We start from the raw sequence: 15,946 nt of genomic DNA on the forward strand, positions 1-15,946 counted from the left end.
TGTCTGTGTTCTGCAGAATAAGTATTTTTCTGAAAGTTATTTATTTTAAATAAAGTTTCCGTTTATGCATTGCATATTTATTTATCACGAAAAATCCCAACTTAAGAAAAATGTGACACCGAGTTGAACGTATTTGAACACAGCATGTGTAATAATGTCTGAGAAATCCCCAACATATGATCTTCCTAAAATAAATATTAAAGATAAAGTTAAGGTCCCTATATATGAAGTTTGCTGCCCTAATTATTCTAATAAGAAATAATTTCTTGCAGTTCTAAACTAATTCCGGTTCTCCAAACTCGTTAACCAAGAGATAAAGACGAAGTAAAAAATCGGAGATCAAATATCAAATATAGAAACTGAAACAGCGCATTGGATACACAATATAATTGTGAGTATCCCCCAATTATTGTTCTCAAGGCACAGATACATACTCCTTAGGACCTGTATGTATTGATTGTGGTTTCTATTAGGTTGAAATTCGTAACAACCATTTTCAGTGCTTTTCATATTTTATATTTCCTACTTAAGAAAGACATTTCCTGCACACTTTATGTAACTGAATAGTATGTTTTAAGGTAAGCAGTTTTCACTGATTATATTTCCCTAGAAAAAAAACCATATTTATTTATTTAGTGGCGTAGCTACATTGTAGCACTGTAAGCACGTGCTTACAAGAAGAACTTTGGTAATTATAAAATAAACTTGCTCTTGCAATACAATATGCCGCGTCTTTATATTGTAAATTGATCGTGAATTTGTTCAAGATCAAATATACAGTTTTATTTGTTTTGTTTTGACAGATTAGCTTTCATGCACAAATCCAAATGAAATATAATTCTTTTATTTGAAAGTGCTTTGAACAATTAAAATATAAAGAAGAAATTCCGCCTCTTCGAAAAGTAAATTGTCGCAGTACTTTTCAACACATCAGAAAATTTAGTCTACCGAGACATGAGCGCAAAACTCGAATGAAACTCAAAGTTTTCTATCCTCTATCGACCTTACTTAAGCCACTAACGGCTCCAACAAAATTTTAGCAAACGATTACGTTCTGTGAAGACATCAAGGTCCGAGCTTAAATCATTCCAGCCACGTAATTTAGACATTGCGTATAATACGTCAATTGTTGACGACAAACAAAAAAATATTTTATTGACAAATAAATGCGGATTCTATATCTTACAGAAATTCGTGGCAAGAAAATGGGCTTCAACAGACCCTGGCTTGATAAGTATCATTGCCTCAAGTATTCAGCGTCGGAAAATGCGGTGTACTGTTTGTATTGTGTTTTCAACTTGTGCCGATCATGCCTGTTAACGATTGGGCTAATTTGACTACTTTAATAAAACGTCATTTGGGGTGGACCAGGCATAGCAAGTGTCTCGAAATGGTTGAAAATTTTATGTCGGTTGCTGAAAGCATGTTGTTTCGATATTGAGTTCCTCAAGCTCATTTCAAAACAAAAATCTAAAGAAACAGAGATATATTCTGAAGACTATTTATTTACTAGTATGCCGGAGGCAGAATATCACTTGGGGCGGTCATACCGAGGAAAACAGTAATTTCGTGGCCCTAAAATATAGAGCCGTGACTGATAAAATTTTGGCAGATCATTTACAAAATAACCCCATGAACGAGCGATATTTATTGCCTTACATTAAAAAAAAATGATCATCATTTGTGGCCAACAGCTACAACAACGTATCGTCCCAGAATATAATCGGTACAGTGAAGGCTATTTCATTTGTTTTAGTTATTCTTTAAAAATACAGGGAGGTTTTAAAGCCTGCTAAAGGCTAATCAAGATCTTGACGGTCGTAAAAGGAATGTGTCAGGCACGATGGTCAAGCAGGGCCACTGCACTGGATACTTTCATGCTTTAATCGTTAGATGATCTCGGTACAGAAGGTGATAGAAATGCCAAGCAACTGAAACTGGCTATGCAAGTTTTGGGTTCATAGTTGCTCTTGTTGTTACAGAACATGTTCCGCAGTACATCTTTGCTCTTCCTAACCTATTACAGAAACATTCTATAGACCTAGTGGAGGCTGCAACTGAAGCCAAGACGACCATCTCAAGTTTTCGACATATAACTAACAACACTGTGTGGTAAGAGTTGTATGGGAATATACTTAAACTCACAGAAAACTAAAGGTGGCAAGGCAAGGAAGGCAAAAACATAGGAACAACGTGCCAGCAGATACATACCAAAGGTATTGGCGACGATCATTATTTTATCCGTTGGTCGATCAAATCGCCAATGAAATCGAAGAACGGATTGTTACAGGGCAAAAATGACCAGGTAGAGATTCAAGTGGCAAAATGTCTATGATAAACGGAGTACACTAATCAATACCCTAAAGCATTCGACACTTGAGCAGTATCCTAACATTCTTACAGCTGTAAAGGTTCCATTTACTATGCAAGTAATATCTGCCATAGTTGAGATATCTTTCAGTGCTCTGAAAGAATGAATAAAAGACTATCTACGATCAACAATGGTCGAGGACAGACTCAATGGTCTGCATATCCACCCGGAAATTGAACTTCACTTTAACCAGTCAATTAAAACGCTTGCATCGGATGGAAATCGCAAAATACAACTTTTATTCCCTTATTAAGCAGTTAGCAAATGATAAACTATATGAATTGAAATACTGCATCAAACACTGGTCCAAAAATCCCGCTTTCATTTAAATTCAGGTAAATTTTGTATGTTAATGAAAGATTTAATCTTAATTATTATTGTGTGCCGCCCTCAAAATCCATTCCTTAAACATTTTTTTTTACCCCAGCTACACCACCGTCCATTTTGAATTTGTATCAACAAATTTTATTTATGCAGTTCACAATAACAGACACAATCAGAAAGATAAACAAAAACTTTTGATACATATATATGCATGGTTTGAAAAAAGTCATGGAAAAGGTATAGAATACAGGCACAAAAACACACTTTAAATTTCCGTAGATGATTTATTTCGAAAATGATATTAATATTATAAAATATTTTCCTTTTACAGCATAACATGCTAACATAAATTTCAATTGACACCCCATGAACTATATGGTGTGCCACATTATCTTTTCTTCTACAGGCTTAAAATTATAAAAGCCTTAATCATAAAAAAATACAGATCTTGCAAGTGAATATTTAGAATCATTCTCCAAACGTCAAGTTATCTTTGTACAGCAGATGTTACACATACAGGGTATTTATTGATCATCAATTATTATATATCATTATTCTTTCATTGTTGTATTTTTGTTTTTCCACTTATCACTTCAGAGAGTAAACTATGTTCATGATCTACTATATATATCATTAGCTGTGAAAAATGACAATGTCACAAAAATCACCATTTTGCAACGAACATTTCGAAGCATTAATTGCTACCACCGCTCTACTTGCGGGCTTTAATTTTCAAGTATTTACGACATTTTTGTTGATTTTAAAATCATGTTTTTAATTCTACTTGACAAAGGTTTATGCCAATTAAAACCATCATTTGATTACTTATTTTTTGTTTGAACGAATCTCGAATTCATGAAAAGTGTATTTCATGAGTAATTATATTTTCACAGACTATTATTTTAAAAATGTACATGCAACATTTATCCACCACTATGCCTGGGAGGCCTTGCTGGGATGCACATTTCCGTTTTAGTTGGAGCAGGACAACACGTTTCCACTACAGGTTTAGCACAACCGACTGCAAATTGCGCACGGCTACTTAGCGATTTGGAGGAATCAATCGTCTCTGTATTGTAGAGCTGCATCTCCTTTGATGAAATAAAATATTCTGTGTCTTGCTTTGTGCCTTCTACGGATTTACATTTGTGAAGCCTTAGCTGTCTTATCCTTCGTTGAGGACGATGAACATATTCGGTCATGTCATCTAAAAACCCTAAATCTCTGAAGTGTGGTTTAACGTCGTCAATCGATTTCTCAACAAGTTTGTTATGCTTTGATATTAATTCTTCAATTTGGCAAATTGGCAAATTAAAATCACCCCCTATCAGAACTTCCAATTCAGTAGTCAACGCAAGGTACTGAGCTATTAACATGTAACGCCAAGCAAAATTGCATAGTTCATTGCTGGTGGTTTGTGTCAGTTCCCAATGCCAGCTGATGCAATGGAACTGCTTCACGACATGCTGAGTAGGATATGGAGCTTTGATGCCTACTACACTATACATTAGCTTTTTAGTGTCTATTCCAGTAAGATTTAATGACGGTAGTTTGTTATCTACCTGTATTCTCTTAGAGTCGTATAAGAGCACTGTGTCGTCCTGGTGTAGAACGTTAGCCTTACGATAACTTTCAACAACTGAAGAGTTCATATCGAGATTATCACCTGGTAAAAACAGCATGTCCGGTTTGGCATCGCCAATGACATCCTTCAGAACCGACCTGCGATATTCTTGGTACTGTCTCCCTTTTCGACCAGAAGCATTCATGCTGATGATTGTTAGCCTATCAGTATCACGCCCCATTTTAAAATCACTACAAATATAAAGGTCAAAGTATTTCACGGAATGAATTTTATATTTATGGCAAAAGATGATAATTAAATTTAGACTTATGATCTCCTTTAATTATTTAGGGGAAATTAGATAAAAATTATCTGACTTTTTATGGAGTGTAAAGTATTGGAAGATGTTTTTAAAAAAATGCTTACCAATAGTTAAGTATAATTGGTGAATTTTATACTTGTTAAATTTAATCAAAAGTTTTCAATGAATTAAAAAAAAATTGCTTTCGTTTTTGATTTTTTAAAAATTTTTAAAGAAAACTCTTATGAAAATGAAAATAATTTCAAAATAACGTCTTACCTTGTTTTAACTGCGTCTTCAGAGAATTATCAAACTAGTCCTAATGATCTATCTATTCTTTCTCTTTGGAAGTAGTGTTCCAGGAATACAATTGCTTTGTGTTGTCTGGATAATATTATATTCTATAAAGAGTAAGAAATGTGTATTTCAATATATACGTTCGGTGCACATATTCATTTTTAACGCGATGTTTGTTAGCTCAGCCTTCAGTATACATTTATCATACGACTAAAAATTCACGGTATAAACTAGTATCTTTATCATCCCTTTTTTTAAATTTGATTACAAAATCGACAAAATACAGTTCAAACATTCAGTAAATAGTTGTATTATTAACAAAATCATTCTCGAAAACTTTGTTACCTTACCTCTTGAAATACTGGTAAAGTCAATAAAGTAATTCATGCTCTTTGTTCTTTTATTACTTTACCACTTATGAATATGCATAATGTACGTCATTTATTGAAATTCCCCTTGCTAAACATAGAACATTATGTAATGAAGAAAATTCTCGAATGTTAAGTTGATAATCAGAGAGCCTTTTCTAACCTATAAAAACACCTTTGCTAAATATAAGTTGTATTTTCCCAATTTATATATTTAAGTGCAAATGTTTGTAAGAATCATGCTAAATGGGAAAAAAAATCAGAAACATGCATGTCAAAACCCCACCGATCTGACAATGTAATATCAGTCAAGGATACTTTCTCTGTTTGAAAAGACCATTATTTGATCTCTGCATCACTGGCTGTGCTTAGAAAATAACTTTTCAATAGAATGTTAGAAAACTGAGGTTTTCTTGACAGAGTTGTCTGCCCTTGAAATGTTCATTTTCATTGCATTTCAATGAAATTGTAACTCAATGCACCAACATGATATAGAAAATATTGTCCTTATGTTCCTTCTCCAGCTCTTTAATGTGTTTCATAGTTGATTTGATAGGTTTATGGTACTAATTTGAACACATATGGTCATATATGTCCTTCAAACTTGGGAAAACCTGTTTAAAAGGCTGGAAAACGTCCGTCCGTCTGCCCGTCGCGCTTAGGGGTACCTACCCCATGTTATTTGTAGCTTGTAAGTTTTCGACGAATATCATTCAAACATTGCACCGTATTTCTATTTATGTTGAAGATCAACATCTCTTATTTTGGAAAAATTTGATTATTTTTTTCTTAATTCTAAGCAGATTTGTTTAACAGGCCATTTTGGTCACTTAAGGCCGTGGACTGCACATATTTTGTGTAATCTGTAACTTTGCAACATTTTTATATTCATATTAAAATATCTACCCCATATTACGGAGAAATTTAATACTTCTTTTTTATATACATTTTTAGCATATTGAACGTAGGCATAATATTTTTGGTCACTGTATGTTGTAGACGGTACCTACATTATGCAATACAAAAATTATTGTAACAATATTATTTAAACATTGCACTGTGTTCATATTCATACTGATACTGAAAACATTTTTTGTTTGTTTTACATTTTAAGCAAGTTGAACTATACATTTTTTCAAGCATTATATTACATTGCGTAAGGAAATCTGTAACATTCACTGTTGTTTTTTTTTAAATAATTTTGCTTAGTGTTCAAATGAACATTAAAGATACTTATTTTCTGAAAATAAGTGACGATGTCCAGAAATGTATGGATCTTCTTTAAGAAAAGAAGAAAAAAAGGTGTAACACTTTGTATGAATAGAATGTGGAAAGCCTTACCGCCACTAAAAGATCATTCGTTTTAAATCTAACATGTATACATCAGATTTCGGGTTCTTTCACTGCAAATTCGGTTTAATCATTATTTATCATTTTATTCGAATCTTCGTCATTGTATGAAAAGGATGAAAACGCCATAATGTCGATGTCTACTACGGGTGAATAATACACGGGTAAACACTAATTGAACAATTCGTAACTGTTTGCAAATACTAGTACTTAAGTATGAAAATAAAAATAACAAATAAAATAATGCTGACAATTCATTCATGTTGTCAGTAAGGTAAATAACAATCTTTTATTGAATTGTAACATATTTAGGGCCAATTTATGTCAAGATAAATGCACAAAAACATTTAAATTTAGAACCAGGAAATCATAACTATAAATAAAAAACGTCGAAGAAAATTCGCGATTACATTATTGGGAAGTTTCCAGTGCATGTAAAAAGTCACGAAAAGAAAATAGGGTACATTTCGTTCTTTTTATATATTCTACTTAGGACCAATGAAAAAAAATCTTAACTAGCTGTTTGGTTTATATTCTTTAGCGTTGTTTTATCAATGGACCTTCTATACTTAGCAAAATTACGCTAAAACTTTTGACATGGGTTGAGTTTCTCTTCCCTGTGTAAAAGAAGATTTACAAAATACTGGAAATTTAAGCAGAAGGACAATTCAGATTCCCATAACCAAAACATCCACATACACAGTCAGACATAATAATACAATGAAAGACAATCACAAACAAAAACTGAGGACACAAAAACAAGGCAGCAAAAAAATGAAATGAACTCCCTAGAAAACCGAGAGTGACATCAGACGCAAGGAAAAACATTGCAAGTGCGTTAGATCTATCACTTTGCAAGTAAGAAAAATTCAGTAAAACTCCAATTTGGATGGGTGCGGTACCAATCCGGTAAGTCACGAAATCTATCTTACTAAAGTTTATTTGGTAATATCCTCGCTCTACTAATTATATGAGCGACAGTAACGGATTTGCTGTCAAATATCTACTAACTCGGTTGGAAAGTTAATTCATGGTCAAAATCAAAGCTTTTGATTTCGAACGACCTGTGTCATCTGTGTATATTCTAAAGTCGTGTAATATAGCAGACAAATATATTTTTGTAGTCCCTAATAAATGATACTTGAAGTAGATATTATTCGTAGATCGAACATTATCTTTGTAATAGAAACTGAAACTGATGTAATGAACTTATCATTCTATGCCTCGTATTACAAAAATAAATCAATACCGATTATTTCATACTTTTATACTTCACCTATTGCATCTAATATTTTCAGTTATGAAAGGTTATTGCAGAACCTCGAGATTGAGGCTTCAAGGCTAAACTACCAGACTGTTCTTGCAAAAACTCTCTTTTCAATTATGGTCCATCCAGTCACATCATTACGGGAGGTTTAAACACCGTTAAAAACGAATCTCTACGTAATGTCCTTTCTAAAGGTCCCGTGAACCATGCTCCATAAATTGAAATTTTAACTTTACAAAGTTCTTATTGATGCCGCGGAGGACTAAGCAAGAAAATGGACAAAACGAAAACACGACGACATTGATTCTCAAGTCAGAGTGGGTAAAGGCTGTGAGGTCTTTAATTTTGAAACGCATGAAAGTTTTAAGTAGGTCAAAGAGGGTCAATGCTACATCCGTTTTTAAGGACCCCGATGTAGCAAAAACAATGTCTAATATATATAACAAATATGTTGTCGTACCTGCAGACAAAGCCCAAAACAACATTGTTTTTGTCTGCAAAATGTATTGCATCCAATGTTCTTTTATCAGAGGTAGACACAGAAAAAAATAGCTGTGATAAGATCTATATTGCCACTACACTCTCCAAAGAAGAGATAGCAGAAAAACATAAATCTGTGCTATCCTCTTTTGTCTCTCTACCGTAGACGATGATTGGGATCTTCCGTCTATGTACTGGATTCCTACACTTCACAAGAATCCATACAAACAACGCTACATAGCTGGATCAGCAAAATGTACCAAAAAAACTTTTTCAAAGCTTTTGACTTATATACTTACAGGTGTCAAAGAGGGTATCCAGTCCTACCACTTGTTAATCCCGTAGTAGTATAAATTTAATGTGGATCCTGAAAAATTTGAAAGATATTCTAGAAACCCTAAATTAAAGATTATTACCAGAATACAATAACATTAAACCTATGATTTTTCAACTCTTTATACTTCTATTTGCCATACTCAGCTAAAATCCCGACTCAAGAACATTATACATCATTGTTACTCAAAAAAGTACGTCTAGATACAAATATGTGATATCCCTTCAGCACCTGCGTATGGAGTTTTTATATCACAACTCACACGTTATGCCAGAGCTTGCCGCAACTATGCATACTTTTTTGTATCGCGCTGGACTGCTTACAATTAGGCTTATGGAACACGGTTATGTTGCTACAAGATTGAAGTCATCACAACATAAGTTTTAGGTCGTCATCATGAAGTTATGGATCTTTACATTATCTGCACCATGAAAACTGATTTGTTTTTATGTCTGTTTTCCATGTCTGAATTTTGTCCCTGGATTACTTTCTTTAATTTAAATTGAACAAGATATTTAAAAACTTAACTTTTTTTTAATACAATGGTTTTAATAAATTACCAATTAATAATTTGATATCTGTAGAATCTTTCATAGAGATTTGAATATGCATTTTCTTCTATGTTGCAGTACACACCCGTTTAACAGCTTTAGCGATAAAGAAAATATTACTAGGGAAAGGATGGCCATATTTAAACTGCCAAGGCAAATGAAACAATTTAAAATTAAAATTTCAAAAAATCTCTATGATTAAACATTTAATTTTTTCATAGTTTAAATGTACAAATTGTGTCATTTTCCTTTTAAATGTGGCCATCTTTTGTCTTTTTCTTTTCTTTAGAATTACACATTTCATATCTCTGCCATTTTATCAAAGATATGTTTTACTTACGTCGACTCTATATAATGCTTAGGAAAAAAGAACAACTGATGAATTAAGTTTTAGATTTTGTTTCAGTAATATATTTCACACCATACTCTGCTTTATCTAGATCAAAACTTGTCTTTAATTGCTAAGGTTGAAAACGAATTGCATTTTATTTTCAATGGCAAACCTTTACACAGTCCCTACTTTTTTTAGAAGATTAATTGCAGTTGTTCCTTCCTTTTCGTGTATGGATGGTCTGCAGTAACAACGTTTTAGTATATTTCTTTTTGTTTGTTTGTTTTAGCATTGAATAATGTGTGTATTGTCTTGTATTGTAAATGGTTGTAATCTTTTTATTTGTATTTTACGCCAATAAATAATTTGAATTTGAATTTTATTGTGAAAAGTAAAAAATATACAAATATTTATAACAGGATTAATCGTCTTGCAAATAAGTCAATGGATTTAGGATCCTTAACCTCAAGATTCGAGTCATCACTTTAAAGATCAAAGTGTGGGTATTTCGTCCCTCGAGTTCTCTTGGTCGCTTTATTTCTATGTTTGTAGTACTACCAGCTCACTGAAGGAGCTTTGTGTTCAAGCAGTAATCAAAGGAACCAAGATTCGAACGGAAATCAAAGGAATATATTACCATGATAAGGACTGGATAGGAAAAAAACAGTCAAACACAAAAAAAGAACATAAAATAACCAAAATAACACGCACAAAGAAACAAAAGTAAATGAGCGACCCGAACTCCATTACAAATTAGGGCATGGTCCAGGTGCAACGGTAGGGCAAGTGTCTACTGTCTTTCTAGAAACAACCGCCGTGTTCCTCATAGAATATCGCGTCCGAGTAGAAAAAAAAGTAATTTTTCGTTGCTTTTTTTTTTTTTTTTTTTTTACAAAAACTACACTTCACAGCCACTTGATATTTGGTATACAGCATAAATGAGAGGTCTCATTACATTTGAAAACAGTAACAAATAACGGTAAATTTAAATGTATGGAGAGCAGGAATAGAGTCTGTGTTGTTGAACATTTCTTTGAATATTCCTGAATTTTTGGTCCGGACATTTTAGTGTTTCTTTTTTTCTGATTAATTACCGGTTAGTGTTTTGTTCAAGTAACAACATGCAATAATGATTTGTAAAGTGTGTATTCACATAAAACCTTTAAATCTACATTAAGCTTTGATATAACATCTCAGACGATTTAGTATACAGTTAGAATAAAAATGTCACCAGATTTATGATAGAAGCAGCAAGATCTATAACAACGTAGATACATTAGTGTGCATGCTTACACAATGAAATATACTTGTAGAATTTGCAAAACTAAGAAGTTGAAAATTGTCTGTCCCTTTACATTTGAAACAATTTATTTTATTGAAAGTTTATTGAATTAATAAGAAGGTCTTTAAATTTCTCCTAAAGACGAAATAATAAAAGTAATATTAAGGATAATAGTTGCAGCAAAAATACTACATTATGTAGATGTTTCGATTTATGGAATGAAACAAAATATATAAAACAACTGATTTCTAGAAATTTGAGTTAAAACAAAGATAAAAATATGATTTAAAACATGACACAAACATTGCATACGTATCAATCGTTAATTATGTTTGCATACACTTAAGAAAAATATAACATGGAAGTATGTTTTTTTAAATTTTATTTTTTAATCTTTTTTGATGCATAAAAATGACAATGAAGGAATTTAATAAAGCACCTGGGAAAATAGGAATAAATGACAAAGGACTAGGTACAATGAGGGCCGTTTTTGGTCCCCTCTTCAAATAACTTCATATATTCCATATTAAAAGGCAGGGTATAGTAGCCCTGCAAAATGACAATTTTTTTCTTGTTAATGAAAATCGTTGGTTGCCTAGCAACGGATTTTAATGTATACCATGACACTTGGGGAAACCCTTCTTAATTTCAGATATTGGCCAATATCAATGGATTACGCTATGAGAATATATGGCAACTACTTTAATGTGGAGTAATTAATTGGATTTTGTAAACGACATTTAAAACAGAAAATTAACTTTTTACCTCGAAAACCCATTTGTTTTGCATAGCAACTATTCATTTTCATGGCAACCAACTATCATTTCTGTCATGTTGCCTATATATTTTTATTGCGTGTTAAACAATGTATTTTTATTACACCAGTTATACTAAAATAATATAATAATAAACTCCTATTTATACTGTAAAAAAACTATTCCTTGGAACAAGGTGTTCCATGGTTACCCAAAAGATTACATAGCAACCATTAATTATCATAGCAACAACCATTATTGTGATATATTTTCGCATGTTCTAAAATAAATAAAGCTTTATGATGTATTTTTATAAGATTACTATCTAAAGTTTTAGTTCTATTATTTTCAAAACTAAACCAGGCAACATTGGTTTCCATGGTGACCAGAAAAAATTCTCCATAACAACCATAAGTATATTTTGTCAATAATGGTTATATTTAATTATATGCTGACAACTTTCTCTTTATTGGGTTAGAATTAAATAATATCACATGGACAAAAAAATTGCAAATTCTTGAATATTGTTTTGTAGAGCTATCAGAGACATACAATACATGTATTATATGCATCTTATAATATGTAGATTCCCGAAAAATGCATATGCTTCATTAAATGGCCAACTTCATTTTAAAAACTCATTGATCATGTTCATAATGACAAGTATTGGTCAATCACTTAAATGTATATGGTTCATAAAAAATGTTAAAATTGACTCAATATTTATGGCTGAGTTATATATCCCCTTGACGTTTGTAACTATGTATTTCGCTTATTTGAAAAAGGAGGTTATGGAGTAAATGTGCATGTGACAACAACTCACACGATAGAGTGATACTCGAGAATTATACAACATATCAAGGAACGTCATATTTACATGTATTTGTTTAGCTTAGTTTATGTTTTGTTTATTAGCTTTTTTTGTTTTTGTTTGTTTTTTGTTTTTGTTTGTTTGTTTGTTTTTTATTGATTTTGTGTTAATACATTACTATATTTCGTTTCTTGCGATACTGACTGACATTACAAATCTCTTGTTGTATACCGAGTTATTAAATATGATTTGCTTCCGTGTTCTTTCATTTTATGCTGAATGTTTTCAGAGTTTGATATAATCATGGAATGCCTGAAATTCAGGATCATCAGCATAGAGTACTATTGAATGTAGGGGGAAATCCCATAACAAACAGACGGACAGACAATCTAATTAAAAACCAATCTCGCAGCTCCCGGTTTCTGTTATGTCGCTCACACGCGAGATCGATTTTTAATCAGATTGACGGACAAGCAGAAAAAAAAATTAGCCCGAAAATTAATTCCTCACAATATATTTATAGCATTGTAGTCTACATGTATCAGAAGTGAACAACACAATACGGACAGATCGGGTGAAACCTATTACCCTCCAAAAGTTCGTTTGCGAGAATAAAGTGATTTGTTTTGAATATATCAAAGACCAAAGAAATTCCAATATACGTCTTACTTTGTATTATCATTCCGAGTATCAAAGTATTTTATTTTTTGACGGACTGGTGAACAACGGTATTTCTATGTCCCCACCGCAAATGGTTACAGCGGGGACGCAAAAAAAGCAATTAACTTTATATAGATAATAACTCCTCTAATCATACATATACTTTAAAAAAAGTTAATTTAAATGTATTTCCCCTATATGTGTAAAGGGGCTTTAATGTAATACTGGCATATGCATTCTTAATCAATATCACTGACATGTCATTCCTCGATTGGTCCACCACTCTCTGATTCTGACTCTGTTTCAAGCGATGGCATATCTCGAGCATTGATAATAGAGTCGGAGAATCGACAAGACGGAGTAGGTTGTTGTTGCCATCTACTATACCCTAGATACCAGATAGTGGAAGATATGTGCGCACATCACCCAACAACTCGTGCACTGACTTTGCAGGTACAATACCAGCCTGTGATGTCGTCATCGCTGTACTCGATCCACAAACTATAGACCTTAGACGAGGAATGTCTTGATGACAATTTAACTCTAATCAAGTTGGGTCTATCCTTGCATGTTTGGAGAACATAGTTATCATCAGACAGATGACTCTCCGTATACCTTGGCGTTAGCTTGAGTTGGTATACACCCATAGTTATGTCTCTGATTAGTTGTAAACTTAGCCTAGGAAAATCTAGCAGATTTTCAGTTCCGTTAACCTCTGTATAGATAGCCTTTTTCCTGATAAGATTGTTCTCTTCTACAATTTGTTGTATACGGTATGATTGTTGTGCTCTTTCTACCATTATTTGCCCCAGTTCATCATTTCCGAGGTCATTAATCAAAGGAGCACGGAAACAGTTTATCAAAGCTGCACAAATCCTTACAAAGTCTCCTATATGAGGGACGAAATGGTTCGATACAACTTTTTTGTCTAAAAAGCGCCATTGTTTAATTCCATGAAAAATGTCGATAGATGTTGTTTATATCATATACAAATAAATAGTAAATACGTAGTAAAAAAAAAAAAAAAAAAAAAAAAAAAAAAACCAGCACTGAAATTCGTACCGGCATCGTCTGCTTCATAGACCGACAAGCTAACCATTACGCCATTGCGTCCTGTTTGCAATTAAGACGATATATCTACTATTTATACTTTCGGTAAATATAAATATTTTTTGGTATTTTATATGTATAATCAAACTACGGCCGCTTGTAGGAAATAATATTTAGCGATTCTGAACCTCTCGGACACACTACACCCAAGGGACGAACAACTTGCAATCATGATTCCGGTCGCAAATTTGTCGTCTGCAAAACAGACCCCCCACTCTAACATAATAAAAGTCTTTTCGGCTGAAATAACCTCAACAAAATGTTCTGAGTGAGTAATACATGATCAGGATCTTTTCAGAAAATAATAAAAGATCTTGCAAGATAAAAACGAAAAACCGTGTTTTGTCCCCACATTAATTCCCCATAAAAATATCCTTTCACCCCATTTTCTATGTCGTGTTTGATTATAACATGCTAAAAACTACCTGAATATGGATTCCATAAAATATAAATCAATTCTGGCGGTGAAAATCTTTAATCAGTTAATATTTTATTCTCTTACCAATCAGACGTATATGTTGACATCGCTTCGGAAAAGTGCCGTCCCGTCACCGATTACGTTCCGATATTATTATAATGGTAAACAAAGTCCATTTTCAGCTACGTTTTTTCAATTTTTGAGGGTCTCCGCCAACGTGACCCACGATAATGTCTTTTGAATATGATTCTGCGTTACGAGAAGTGTCCAAAGTTATTTTGTTTTCTGTGGGTGACGTTGGCGGAGGCATTTAAAAAAAAGAAGTTTGTGACGAAAATCGCATTTTTATCCTCATTTTCCGTTTCTATGGTGTTTTGACGTCTTAAAAGATGGACTTAGGTGTTTCTACGATTAAAATACAAGGTAAATGACAAAATTGAGATATTTGGCCATCGTTTTCTTCTTTTAATCGGTATGTTCGTCATAAATTATTTTTTTCCGAAATAGGGGGGCCAAAATCGGGCATTAGCATACAAAGTCCTTTCTCTAATGAAAATATATAGCAAATCAACGATGTATATTGATTGCAAACCTTTAGATTAATGAAAAGATGGCAATGTTGTAACCAGAGCAAATAAAACTTTCATGAAATCTAAGAATATTTTGCTACCGCTGTGTCTTGATCTGGGAGGCATTGATAGAACGTTAATTTCCGTTTTAGTTGGCGATGAACAATACGTTGGCACTTCAGCTTTAGGCATTCACTTCGCGTGTTGATGATACAAAGTAGTTGGTGTCCTGTTTGATACTGGCTCTGGGTTCGCATTAGTGCAGTTTCAACTGTCGCAACCGCCGTTCAGGACGATGAACATTGTCGGTCTTTTCATCCATATATCCCGTTTCTTGGAAGAACGGTTAAACTACGTCAATCGAATTCTGAACGAATTTATTGTGCTCTATTAGTAATTTTTAAATTTCGTTAGTTGGTAAATTGAAATCTCGCCCAATCAGAACTTCAACACCGGATAGCGCAAGGCGAATAAATATCGTTCTTGCGTTGTGGTCTGAGTCAGTTCACAATGCCAGCCTATGCAGTTGAACTGCTAAACATGATGTTGTGTTGGCAATGGAGCCTTCACGTCAACTAAGGGTTACATTAATTTCGTATTGTCTATTCCCGGAACTGTCAAAGACGGTATTATCTCATTCCAACTCGGTGCATTCAACTTAAAAACCTCCCGCATCTTCGAAAAGGACAAAGTATATTGGCGCAGTACTTTACAAACTTTCGTCGATATTATAACACATGCAATGACATGTATGGGAAGGAAAACTATCTGACGTTCGTACTAATAGCAGAAGCCCATTTTAT

General features: G+C 33.1%; 1 protein-coding gene and 1 pseudogene across 2 annotated transcripts; both read right to left on the reverse strand.

The window, feature by feature from the left end:
• Positions 1 to 2,959: 2,959 nt before the first annotated feature.
• LOC148616154 (uncharacterized) lies at positions 2,960 to 5,331 on the reverse strand. 2 transcript variants are annotated; one of them, XM_088582893.1, is made up of 3 exons: positions 5,208 to 5,331; positions 4,840 to 4,961; positions 2,960 to 4,510 (listed from the first exon to the last, which is right to left on the reverse strand). In XM_088582893.1, exon 3 carries the CDS (start codon positions 4,498 to 4,500, stop codon positions 3,619 to 3,621), a length of 882 nt encoding a protein of 293 aa, XP_088439019.1. In that variant the 5' UTR covers positions 4,501 to 4,510; positions 4,840 to 4,961; positions 5,208 to 5,331; the 3' UTR covers positions 2,960 to 3,618. The 2 variants fall into 2 exon arrangements, with proteins under 2 accessions (XP_088439019.1, XP_088439020.1); XM_088582894.1 differs by having other exon boundaries at positions 5,203 to 5,232.
• Positions 5,332 to 15,173: 9,842 nt separating this feature from the next.
• On the reverse strand, positions 15,174 to 15,886 carry LOC148616155 (uncharacterized; annotated as a pseudogene).
• Between the last annotated feature and the right edge of the window lie 60 nt (positions 15,887 to 15,946).

Source organism: Perna viridis, chromosome 5 (genome assembly GCF_037379345.1).
Source record: "Perna viridis isolate PV_CMFRI_1.1 ecotype Kerala chromosome 5, ASM3737934v1, whole genome shotgun sequence".
In the NCBI taxonomy this organism is placed as follows: domain Eukaryota; kingdom Metazoa; phylum Mollusca; class Bivalvia; order Mytilida; family Mytilidae; genus Perna; species Perna viridis.

Bases quoted from the DNA above. Each gene is read 5' to 3' on its own strand.
- LOC148616154 (XM_088582893.1), bottom strand. From the start codon at position 4,500: ATGGGGCGTGATACTGATAGGCTAACAATCATCAGCATGAATGCTTCT.